Consider the following 12,119-nt stretch of genomic DNA (forward strand, 5'->3'; position numbering starts at 1 on the left):
TACGCGAATCTTACAAGCATGTTGTGAGGAATTTTTCAAAAAAACATTACTTCGATTTTTATGAGAATTAAGTATTGCGCGTGTTTGCGGGAAAAAATTATGAATTTTTTATTTAAATTTAAAAATTTTAAATCGTGGCTCCAATATGGTGAAATCATACCCTTGAAAACTTCTTTGGCAAATGTTTCGGGTTAAATATAAATATCTTGCACAACGAATATGATACTTGGTAATTTTTATACCAGATAACTATCAGGAGAATGGTGATATTCCGTAATCGTGGTGTCTTGAAAAGATCCAACACAGAATGAGCTCTGTCAGTTTCTTCTTCCTTCTGAATTCTGGCACAAGTGTCCTATTCCAAGGAAACAAAATTTGAAATTAGCATTTCAATAAGGAAAAAATATAAACTCTGTTCTCAACGTTCCATATCAAGTAATATCGCATGTGAATCATAAGCTTGATGAAAAATACCATATTTTGGGTTCAAGTCACCCATAAAATAAAGTGGTGGTGATGTGCCCAACGATAAAAACAAGTTGGAACTCCAAAATCAACTCATAATGAAAGTACAGAAAAAACTCGTCACACGCATTTGGCGTAAAGAGGATACTATAGACCATTTTAACCACCGCGCAACCGAGTAAAGTGCCACTTATTTGTACTATTATCAGAGCCTCTGAAAATGCCGCAGGTAGCACGATTCTACATGCAATACCGAACAAAAATATCCAAAAACTTTTCTTTTTCTAAAAAAAGAACACAGGCAGAAAATTCATTTTTGCAATTAGTGGTATTTCGATTAAGGAAATAAATTTTCTGGCATTATTATTGCATAAAACCAATTTGTATTTTTATGGATCTTTGCTTTCGACACTGCATGTGCAATTATTGTGCTAGCTGCAATTTTTTCCGATCGACGTTGCGTGGGCTTTGGTAACAGCCAAAATAGGCGGTAAAAAGGCTTTTGGTAACGGAATTATTCGAAATGGTCAAAACTCCTACCCGAGGTTTCTTTTGCAACACTCATTAACTGCGAAAGACTTTTGATCGAGGCTCATTCAGGCTTGACTTATTGAACATGCTAGGTATTCGCGCGTTCTTTTCGCAAAAATTAAAAATATTTACCCATATTACCCGTCTTAAGTGTCACTGATTTTGGATATTATCAGAGCCTATGCATCGTTGATCCGAAAAAAGTCGCGGCTAGCGTGATAGCGCCGAAAAAAAATACTTAAGAAAATGTTTCAATGTAATCCAATCACCACTAATAGTAGGAATGCATTTTCTGGTGTTATTAACGCACGAACGGAAAAAAATTTTGATGACTTTTTTTGTTACTGCGTGTAGATTGCGCTATTTGTGGCATTTTCGCGTCAATGATACTAGGTTATGATATCAGTCGAAATGATTGAACTTTGATCGGTCGATAAAGACTAACAATAACATTCTCTTGTGGGATTCACTCGGGAGGTTGAACCGATTTTTTACTCTCGTTGTTAGTGACTACTGATTTTTAATGTAGTTACCTTGAATTCTTTGTAGATGCTTTCAGGGACGTTTGTTCCATTGATTCGTTCAAACTTCCTCATGATTAAGACAGCCTTGTCTACCTTGCCCTGACTGACTAACCACCTCGCACTTTCCGGAACTAGCCACGGTGTTGCGATAGCCAATATTAAGGGCCCGGAAGTTGCGATACAAGTTAAACGCCAGTCAGCCAGAAAATATGCTATCCAGGGTAGAATGCATGCGGCAAAGGTGAAGAACAAAGCGATGGACATGTTCGCAACAAACGTTCGCCATTTAGGTCCCACGTATTCGAGAACTGAAAAGAAAAGGGTATGTAAAAACCGCTCTATGAAAACATTGTAAACTTATGGTTCTGTCCCGTCAACCGGCATGCTGGTGATGTTAAGGCAAGCAGCGTAGCTATGAATATTGAAAAATCTGATTTCTTGTTATTAAGCCTGGCAGAATTGCTAAACTGAACTGAAACTAAAATTTGAAATCCCGCACTTTTACAAGTCGTATCGGACATCGAAACTGCGTAAGAAATTTTAGACGAATTGCGCAAAAGGCATGTAAAAGTACCGGATCCGTAACATCAGTCAAAAGTTTCCTACATTCGCCACTTGAGGGACTGGAGTCAGGCCCTATAATCACGTAAATATGACGCGACGGTTTTCAGGATCGGCAGTCGAGTTCCAGACACGGTAGAGACGAGAGGTGTCCGAGACAGTCAAGTTGATAACGGATTCTAAACAAAAACAGCAAGAGGGGGGAGAGAAAATTGATGCATTGTCACGTACTTCGTATTAGTCATTCGTACTTCGTAGATAGTCATCTTTGTGCAAAAAAATGCCTCAAGTTGACAACTTTCAAATATTTGGAATTTTTGATACTTCATTCGTGAGAAAAATTAACGCAAAAAACATTTTCAAGTTTAATCTATGAGTGAAAGTTCAGAATTTTTTTGACTTGAGGGAGAATTACGGATATATAAATTTTTATTAATTACACAACGTATAAGATTTTACAAATATTTGTATAAGGTGGTTTTATTTCCGTTTTCCATCACTGAAAACTTCAATCATTCGTAAGATTAGTCTGATGGAAAAGACCAAGTAAATAATAAATACACTCGCTTAAGGATTGTAAGGAGCCCGTACAGCTTCAAATTAGTATAGATAAAAAAAACTCATGGAAACTGATTAGCAGCTAATTGAATTTGATGCACCATAACGAAACAAAAGTAAAAAATCACCAGGTTGCCGTAAAGAATCAGTTCAACCGGTTGATCGATTTCTACGCTCTTAGTCTTAAACTTGAGAAGTTCGGAACCGGTTAGATGACGAGGTCCAAGGGCTGTAGCCTCCTTATCCCTCCTTAGCCACCACCTTAATCAAGAATTATCCGTAACATTTCAATGAAAGAAAGTAATTCAGTTCTGACGAACAAAAAGTGGTAAATTTTGCGGACCTCGATGGACGAACCTAAGATCTTAACTTTCGGATGAATTTTGAGCCCACAAAACGTTAACAAATGAAATTTTCTATTTTTGAGTATGTCTCTTGTAGCTAATTCTATAAGAAATGCGATAAACGGAAAACACGACAAGTGCGTCGAATGGCAAGATTACCGCGACAAATATCGACAAAGGGCTTGAAACTATTCTTTACCGAGCTTTATTCTTGACGCTTCTTTTATTTCTTCGTGTATTACTGTGATCGACAAAATTAAATTCATTACGAAGATTCACTACGAGCGATAAAACAAACGAATGAACTCTAATAATGGTAAAGGGATCGTATAAACTCTAATTTTCAGAGTAACAGAAGTGATTAAGTGACCCGAAAAGTATGTAACACGAGTTAAGTGACCGCAATCAAATGAAATAACTAAAGTGATTTGTACGGATCAGTGAATCTTCCATATTCTGGCTGTTCTAATAACGTTTTGTTTACCTCATTTATACATCTATGACTGACCTTCTATTGCATTTTATTGGCTCTCGACTGCTCTGTTAGCGGTTTGGCTCAAAGCATGTTAATTAGTGTTTTCATGTACCATCAGACCTAATTTTCAGCTACGAGATAACGGTGATGTTTTTATAATTCACTTAACCGTGAAGGTGCACAGTAGGATTTATTTTTCCAATACCAATCAGGTAGCACGGTAATAAAATCATTGAAAATGCAACTAATTAACATTCAAATGTATCAAGACTGACGATTATCTCTATTTATATGCAAAACTGTAAACCAAGCCACCGATCGAACAATAAAAAGAAGAAATAGGCTCATTTTTATTTTTTTAATGCCGAATGACATAAAAAAATATTCAGATTCTAAGCTAAAAAGTGAAGAATGTTACGCGACTTGTGCACAATTCTCATAAAAATTGTACGAGCTGCAAGGGTTGAGGCAACGAAATAGTTTTTAAATGAGACTTCAAGGATAAGTGAGTAAATTAATAAGCATTATTTAGCTCCTTTGGACGTTTAAGAGTTTGTTAATTTACGTAACATCTGGACCCTGCTACGACGCCTGTAGAATTCACCCCGTCGCGATGTGCTTAGTCATTACTGAACGAGTAAAATTTCACTTACTTTGACTTTTATCAAAGCCTATGCAACACTGATGCGGAAGTGCCTGGTCGGTGCAATTTTACGTGCAATTCCAAACAAAACTATACGAAAACTTTGTGGTATCATGGGAAAACAATGTCACGAACTGTATTTCTGCAATGATTTGTAATTCGAAACTAATGTGAAAATGTTTTTAGATATTCGTACGCGGCATTGCATGTAGAAATTCGATGACTTCGGTATTTCGGAAAAAATGTGACGCTTACGCGGTTGCTAAAGACTGACTGCATCATCTTTTTAACTTAATTCCCTGTTTAGTCGCGATGCTTGCTTGCGCCGTCGAGTGCTTATGCTGCTTATTCCTGAGTCAGAACGATAATTCGGTTGCCTATGTTCAGGCGTTTTTGCTGTACGAACACTATTATATCAATACACATGTATCAGGCTTGCGTGCCTATATTCGAAGTTAACTTTGTACAGATCTTAATGCGAAATAGGATTTTTATGAATAAAAAACAACTTACACTTGAGCGCATCGTGTCTGTGTTTTTTTGTTAATAAAAATGAAAATGAAAATTGGTACGACGAAATTTTTTCTGAGAAACTGTACAGCTTCTTTCACACGTTTCATCGCGTGCTTCAAGCAGTCATAATACTAATCGCTCGGAACGTCTCTTGAGACTTTCGAAGACACTTTTTGGTCTCATCTCGGTATTAGGGTCGGATTTCGGAGGAATTAACCCATGTTAAATTGCCTAGGTGATAATTCCACGGAATACCCGGCCGAAATGGTTTATTACGTCAACTATACTCTGCGAAATTTTCAACAATAAATCGAAAACCGTGCGCTGCGATCAGAAAGAAAATGCAAAAATCACTGGTTTAGGTGGGGCAGGCAGTGCTTAATGAGGAGAGCTTAATGTACGAAAATCGGTTGGAACTGAAAGACGTTGTTTTCCAAAAAGAACTTTCGTTTCAATATTGCCTTGAAAGCCGCTAATAGCATGAGCAAATTATTCACAAACCTAAGAGACCGTAATTTAGTTTAAATAAATGTAATTCGTAAAGCTCAGTGCAAACACTATGACAGCAGATCTGATACTAATCTCTGGCCAGTGTGAGATTTGATATGTTAAGACATACGCTGGGACAAGTTTAACGTGAATAATTACTCCGAGGTGTATGCCAATGACTATTTGGTGTAACGGACAGTAACGATGTGAGTGACACGAGCAATAAGAAATGACCCACATATTTTTTTCCTAATGAGGCGAGTAATGTGATTAAACGTATTTGTGTATTTGTTATAAGAGAATGAAGTGAGTGTAACGAGAGGAAGTGTCGACGAATAAAAAATGTTTTGGCTTATTCTTTTTTCTGGAGTCTCTTGATTTGGCACAGAGTGAATTCTCCGTCAGGCCACTTTTTCGGGCCCCTGTCAGATATCAATCATATTTAATCAGTTACCACACTTTAATGCTCCTTAAAATAAGTAGCTGCGAATTCTTGTATTTTGTCAAATTAATCCTCTAAGAAGATGAATTTTTCTTCATAATCAGCATAACGTACGTTGAATGGAAAAAAATGTTGTCCAGCACTGAAGTTTGTAATGCGATAAATTTTGGACTTTTCTTGTCATATTTACAAATATTGTTATTAGAAGAAAAAAAAATTGACATAATTTTTTTTCCCTCAATCGAACGCCTTTGATGTAATACTTATCTTTGTATAAACTACAAGGATATGTATAAAAAAAACCTACAAAAAAATTTACGCAGCGGGCATCGTCTATTCAATGGACCTGATATTTTTTATTCGAAAGCCTAAGCAAGAAATCGCTATTTATTTATACATGTGTATATATACGCAAAACCGTAGTTTTAAATCTAATTTTTGCATGTTGTTATTGCTAAAACAATTTAGGTAAGCCAAGCACGCATGGACTACCGCAATGATTGGACTATCGCAAAAAAATTTTTCGCTCCATTAAATAGTTGATGCCCATATTGCCAATTTTTCTGTAGGCTTTGTACATATCATGTTTTCTTTTTTTCTTTTTTTTTCATCTGCAAGCAAATACCTAAGTAGTGGAAAGTTCAAAAACTGGTTTTACTAGTTTGTTCATCTATTAATCATTGATACAAATTTTCTTACTCGGTTCAATTCCTTTTTTTATTCAATGAACTTTGATTTCGATTACGAGTTGCATTACTCAAAACTCTCCAACGTAAGTAAGATGAAAATTGTGAACTGAAGCTTATTTAACAAGTTTCTTCAAACGATTTTTCATAAGTACGAATTAATTTTGCTATTTGGGTGACACCGGCACGCTAATCGAAATCGGCTAATTTTGACAAATATATATTTTTTAATAATTCGATCAGATTTTTCGGTGTTTTCAACTGAACAAATGCGTGATCGCAATGAAAATCTTGAAAAAATCAAAACCAAAGAACGAAGCTGAGAAAATTGTTACGTAATTTAAACAAAGAAAAATATCGTGGAGGGAAAACTGAAAAAAACAGCGCCACTTGCATAAAAATTTTAAAACGTTCCTAAACGAAGTTTGAGAATATAATATCGGCTATACCCGCATGATTTACGATAGGCGCAGTTCAGTGGTTTCTGTTATAGCCCTAAGTGATGCAAAAAAATGAACAAAAACAGTAGAACTGATTTATGCAGTATATATATATACGTACTAATGTATTTAGTTAAGTGCCTCGGTACTTTGTACCGACACATGGATAAAAGAGCAGATTTGGCGTTTATAATGAATGGTCACACCTGCGAATGTCAAGGATGCGTAAAATTGTAACTGAATATCCGCACTCTGGCGTAAAGGCAATGAAAAAGGATGAAAATATGAACGTCCGTATAAAACCAGGAAATCTTACCTAAAATGTACATCATCGTGAAACAGTTGTCGAAAGCCAAGCCAACTAAAAAACGGCATAACGAAAACTCCCAGAAGCTAGTGGCAAAAACCGTAGCGATTCCGGCAATGAAACCTGCCAGATTTGTACCGACTAGTGCTGGAATTCTTCCGTATCTATCGGCGATCCATCCGAAAATTAATCCACCGAATATTGCTCCGACGAAAAATATACTCTGTGCTAAAGATGGCAGAGCTGCATTGTCACAAACCCATTCCAGCTGAAATGTCAGAAAAGTATAATTGAAATAACATTTGAAGTAATAATTAAAACGGTAAGCGAAAAAATTGCAGTTCCGATATTTCATTCAAGTTGTAAATAATCAATCGAGTTTTACGAAGAACAAACCGCGAATAAATGAATATAATTACACGTTAAAAAAAGAATATTCTGAAGTGCGAGTTATTGATGTATCAATTATTTCACGTTTCCTTTGGAACAAGTATTTTTTTCACCCCCATCTGAAACAATGTAACAGCAACAAAAAAATCCTTGTTAAGAGATATCCGTTGGGCCCGATTTGAGAAGGTCACTCTCAGAATTCAAAAAAAAAAATTCTAAATAAATAATGTGAGGAAGAAGTAATTTTTTCACTTTTTACCACACACCTGCATTTTTTGGAAGAAAAATTCTGCGAAAACAAGTGTACATTTGGCAAAATTCGTAGCTCAAGCAATTTAAAATTTATAAGCTTTGGCTCGAAAGTCAGTTGTACGTGAAAATTCATCTTCAAACGTCTCCATTGGCTGTACTATTGACTTTCTAAAAAAAAATTGGAAAAGCATTTTTGTAACTCTAGAAAGTACTTCATCAAATGCGGCTGAATGAAAACACAAATTTGGTTTTTCAAATTATAGCTACTCTGCATTGTTTAAATGGAAAAATTTCGAATTAGGAGATCGAATTTTTGGTATTGACTTTAAGAGTTTATTCTTCAGCGAGGATTTTTTTTCCCATTACGTACAATGAGTCCTTCGAGGGGAGCAGGAAGAAAAAAAGTTATTCCCAAACGAGACACCCTCGCGCATGTATTAAGTATATTATTATCGACTAGTTGTAGGTGTAAAAGGCGTCGACTTGGTATCTAGATTCAAGGCTCGTGTGATAAACTCAAAGCAGCGCCGTGTAACCGCCGAAGATATATCTAAGATCATTCCTGTTCATTCGTCCTTGAACTACATAGAGTGCCCACTCACCTGTACTCAACTCAGTAGTTCTCAGGCACGGTGACAAATGTCGTTCAACCGTAGCCAAGTGTACGCCAAGTAATTAAATACAAGCATAATCTAATAAGCCCGAAGGAAAAATATTCGTATAGCAGTTAATTCCCTTATCGGCAGCCTAGAGACGTGCAAAAATATTCACCCGATTCTAAAAGTTTAATATTTTTCTTCAACTAAATACGCTTCCCACCTACGAATACGTCATAAACGTGCGAAGGCTCTCAGGGTAAAAATATAACAGCGTTTAAGAGAAAAAGAATTTTTTTTTTGCACGATGAGTAGCAAATCGGATGAACAATGTATGTTGTAACGTTACGTTTTCCTCAATCTCGTCTAGGAAGCTTCGAAACTGAACCACTACTCTCTTATAGACCGAACGTTGAATTAATAACAATTTTCCGTCAATTGATTCGATAAATCACTGCAGTTGTTCAAGGATAACCAGTACCGTAACCAATTTAATAAATATACTCGCGTTTCGTAGGTTACCTCAGCCGCAATACTGGCGTACGGGATTTCGGTAAAATTGAATTCCCAGCCATGTTGGCACTTTTGAATCGGCCAGGATGGATCGGCTGCTGTGACGCCCTGCTCTAAGAGTTCGGTGAAATTGACCGCGTAGACGGAACATCTCGAGTACGTAGTGAAAGATTCCTCGCCGTTTCCATCAGCCGCGGCCGGAGGTATAGCCAATGATATCCTGGAACAAACGAACGTTGACGATAATTAATGCGTAACATCTATAATTGGCTCATTGATACAATTATACCGCGGGTTGTTCTCAGGTCAGAGATTGTAATATTCTCAAATCATTAATCATCGCTAGGCACGACCTCGTCGAACGAAGGCTGCAATTAAGGTGCACATAAAAAATGTAAACGTCGAGAGTTCTTTAAGGTATAAAGACCTCACGATACAGTTGCCCACCACAATTATTTACCCGATATTTTTTTTTTTTTTTTTTTTCTACATTGTTCTTTTTTCTGCCAAACTATTCATCCGTTCGTTTTATAAGAGATTTAGCCCGCACGGGACGGTGTTGTATAGTTACGAAAGCAATATGTTTTAAACTAATACATATTTACGTTCACGCTCTCATTGCTGCGACGAAGGTTCTTCAAAATTGATCGTATAGTTTGGAAGTTAATTCACGATCACGTCCATGCTAAGTCACCTCCGTGACGTCGATAACCGGTATAAATGAAGGAATCATGAAACGCTTAAAAGAATCGTGCGTGTGGCATTCGTAAAAACTGTTCATTTGTGCGTTAGGCTGATCGGAAATTCTACGAGCGTCAAGTTGCAATCGTTATATCGTATCGTAATAGATATTATCGTTGCGCATCACGGCTAGTACCGTTAGTTGGAAAAAGACACTACAGTAGTCTGTTCAAGATTTTCAAATGTAACTGGAAAATTGGACTATTTTATAAATGGTACTTTGCCCTGGATTTTCATTGATTCTCATTCATGACGTCCTTCTATATATATTGTCACCAAATGTTTCTATCTCAGATTTCAACTTGAAGTTGTACCGTTAGGCGTTATTTCTTTGATAATGATTTTGCAGCTATATTATCATAAGGTCGTATGCAAGACTGCGGAATTGAACGTAATACGTGTAAAATTATTTGTCATTACTGAATCACTGTTCGATCGCAAAATTTACTTTTGAAAATAAGACGATGCAGTTCGGTTTTATTATCTCGAAGGGTTAAAGACGAGCAGACCTCAGCAAATATAAGTGAAATTCGGTCATTTTTTATCCCGAAAATAGTTATTTAATTTAATCCGATTTTTTTTTTTTTTTTATCACAAATTTGGGACAAAAAACTAACATCAAGTTCAAACAGGCGCTATTTCAGTGAAAAAATACTTTTCCTAAAAATCCTCCAACGCAAAGGAGACAAACCATCCCGAAAAATTTTATGAAAATTTGATGCCAATCTGTCGAGTCCGTTTCGAAATATTTTGCAAATCGCGAACCGTATCCGTAAGGAACACATTTACGCTGACTACAACGGTGCTTCCAGAGCAAGAATGGTCATGAAAAATTTTGTCTTATTAAATTTTATCTTAAAACGTACGTATCTGAACCTATATTCTTTTAATTAACAAAAACCGGGTCCAATCGAATTATCAGTTTTCTCGATAGAAATATCAAAAAAATACCTACTTTTTACCGTCCATTCGTGTGTCAGCCCATTAATCTACGAAAGTATTAGAAGTTGCCGGTTTCGACAAAATTTTGACTATATGTCTCGACTACCTTACTTTAATACGTTTGGTTCTAACCCTGTATTCGAGCTTCAGCCTCTTTGAATGAAGATATGTTGTCTACTAATTAAGCCATTGGACTTTTTTACGTTTATACTATAGAAGCACAATTAAATAACGTATGAATTATGCTACTGAGTAATTGACAGTTAATCGATGTTTCGGATTCAATCATTTCCGAGATCATTGGGCTCTATAAAACAGTTTTGGCTAAGCCCCCGCTTTTTCGCTCCGGGTGTGAAGACTTCCGTTATCATTATTATCGTTGTTGTTGCTATCATCATCATCATCATCATCGTCATCATCATCATCATCATCATCATCATCGCCGTCGTGTTCGTCGTCGAATGAATGCCCAGAATCAAATATCTCCATCACGTCAAACAAAATGTTTAACTCACTTCTTCGTATTTCGAACTACGGTTACAAATTCTAAACGAGCGACCATAAAAATCTGTATGGTACGCATTTGTTTTATAATTTTTGTCTTACATAAACTCGGATTCATTAACTGGATATTCATGCTAAAACACAGTATAACATGCAACACGTAATATTCGACATATACATTATATAAATGAATAATATTGTGAGATGTTGAGAAACGAACACATGCTGCCACGTGTATAAAAATATGAGCGCGAAGACTGCGATAATGGGTGAATTATGAGAAGAAACACATAGTAGGCAAGTTACTAGAGGGACGTCTACAATGCATAAGTTGTGCAATGAAAACTATACGGTGGTAAACGTATGATAACGAGTCGCGTTTTGTCGACGTATGATGACATCATATACGTATAAAAGTACACGTATTTTTTAACTAATGGTGCAGCGAGCGCATTTGGCCATTTAAATTTCGTTACACTTCAGCGACGACAATGTTCTTCAGCCTTGGGAATGAAATGTGCCACTAACGGTTCCCGTGAAAAGTTGTGAGAATGGAAAGTTTTACATGTCATACGTAAAAAATGTCGGTAGACGTGTCGATAGTATGAACTTTGATTTATTATCTGCAAAATCCTGACCGAATGTATTTCGTGCGTGAATAACGCGGAAAATGAATCTACGTGATAACCTCGATGATGCGGTTAAAAAATTAAACCAATGTTGCTAGCAATTTTGCTTGGATACGCACCAAACCGTTACTGTCTACACAAATAAATACGGCGACCTTACTTTGTGCCATTCCTTTTGCAATCCCCCGTTAAGGATGCATGCGGCGTATAGTCAGCTCGAAAACGTGACGGTACAAAAGCACGAGTAAACAGAGGTTCAAGAAGTGTAACTGAACCTCGTTAAGTTGAAGATAATTATGAAACTACTTGTGATACAGGAAAAAAAAAAATTTAAACACTCATTTTCAGCTGTGAACACCTTGTTATTAACAATATTACAGAGATCGTGTTATTCTACTACTTGTTTTACCGAAAGATTATTTTATTGCAAATGCATACGGTGGAAATCGTTTTAGACAGTTCTTTAAGTCATCGCTTGGTGGACAAAAAAAGAAACGAAAAATGAAAGACCTTGATCATTTACGAATGATGATTATGACTCAACAATGTACGGATTGCTGTTACTCAAAATCTA

At 36.4% G+C, this 12,119-nt stretch overlaps 2 protein-coding genes across 3 annotated transcripts in view; one reads left to right on the plus strand and one right to left on the minus strand.

Moving 5' to 3' along the window:
- Positions 1 to 12,119, minus strand: part of LOC107218373 (organic cation transporter protein) — a 31,986-nt gene that overhangs the window by 10,987 nt on the left and 8,880 nt on the right. For both annotated transcript variants that reach the window (XR_006903902.1, XM_015656221.2), the window contains exons 2-5: positions 8,739 to 8,949; positions 6,988 to 7,246; positions 1,530 to 1,828; positions 243 to 355 (exon numbers count right to left, since the gene is read on the minus strand). Coding sequence is in view for 1 of the 2 variants with exons in the window: in XM_015656221.2 (XP_015511707.1) it covers positions 243 to 355; positions 1,530 to 1,828; positions 6,988 to 7,246; positions 8,739 to 8,949 (882 nt within the window). In the remaining variant the exon portion in view is untranslated. The remainder of the gene's footprint in view (positions 1 to 242; positions 356 to 1,529; positions 1,829 to 6,987; positions 7,247 to 8,738; positions 8,950 to 12,119) is intronic.
- Positions 1 to 12,119, plus strand: part of LOC107218375 (centaurin-gamma-1A) — a 67,454-nt gene that overhangs the window by 8,950 nt on the left and 46,385 nt on the right. The gene's annotated exons all lie outside the window — the stretch shown is intronic.

The sequence above is a fragment of the Neodiprion lecontei genome, chromosome 4, assembly GCF_021901455.1.
Source record: "Neodiprion lecontei isolate iyNeoLeco1 chromosome 4, iyNeoLeco1.1, whole genome shotgun sequence".
NCBI lineage: Eukaryota > Metazoa > Arthropoda > Insecta > Hymenoptera > Diprionidae > Neodiprion > Neodiprion lecontei.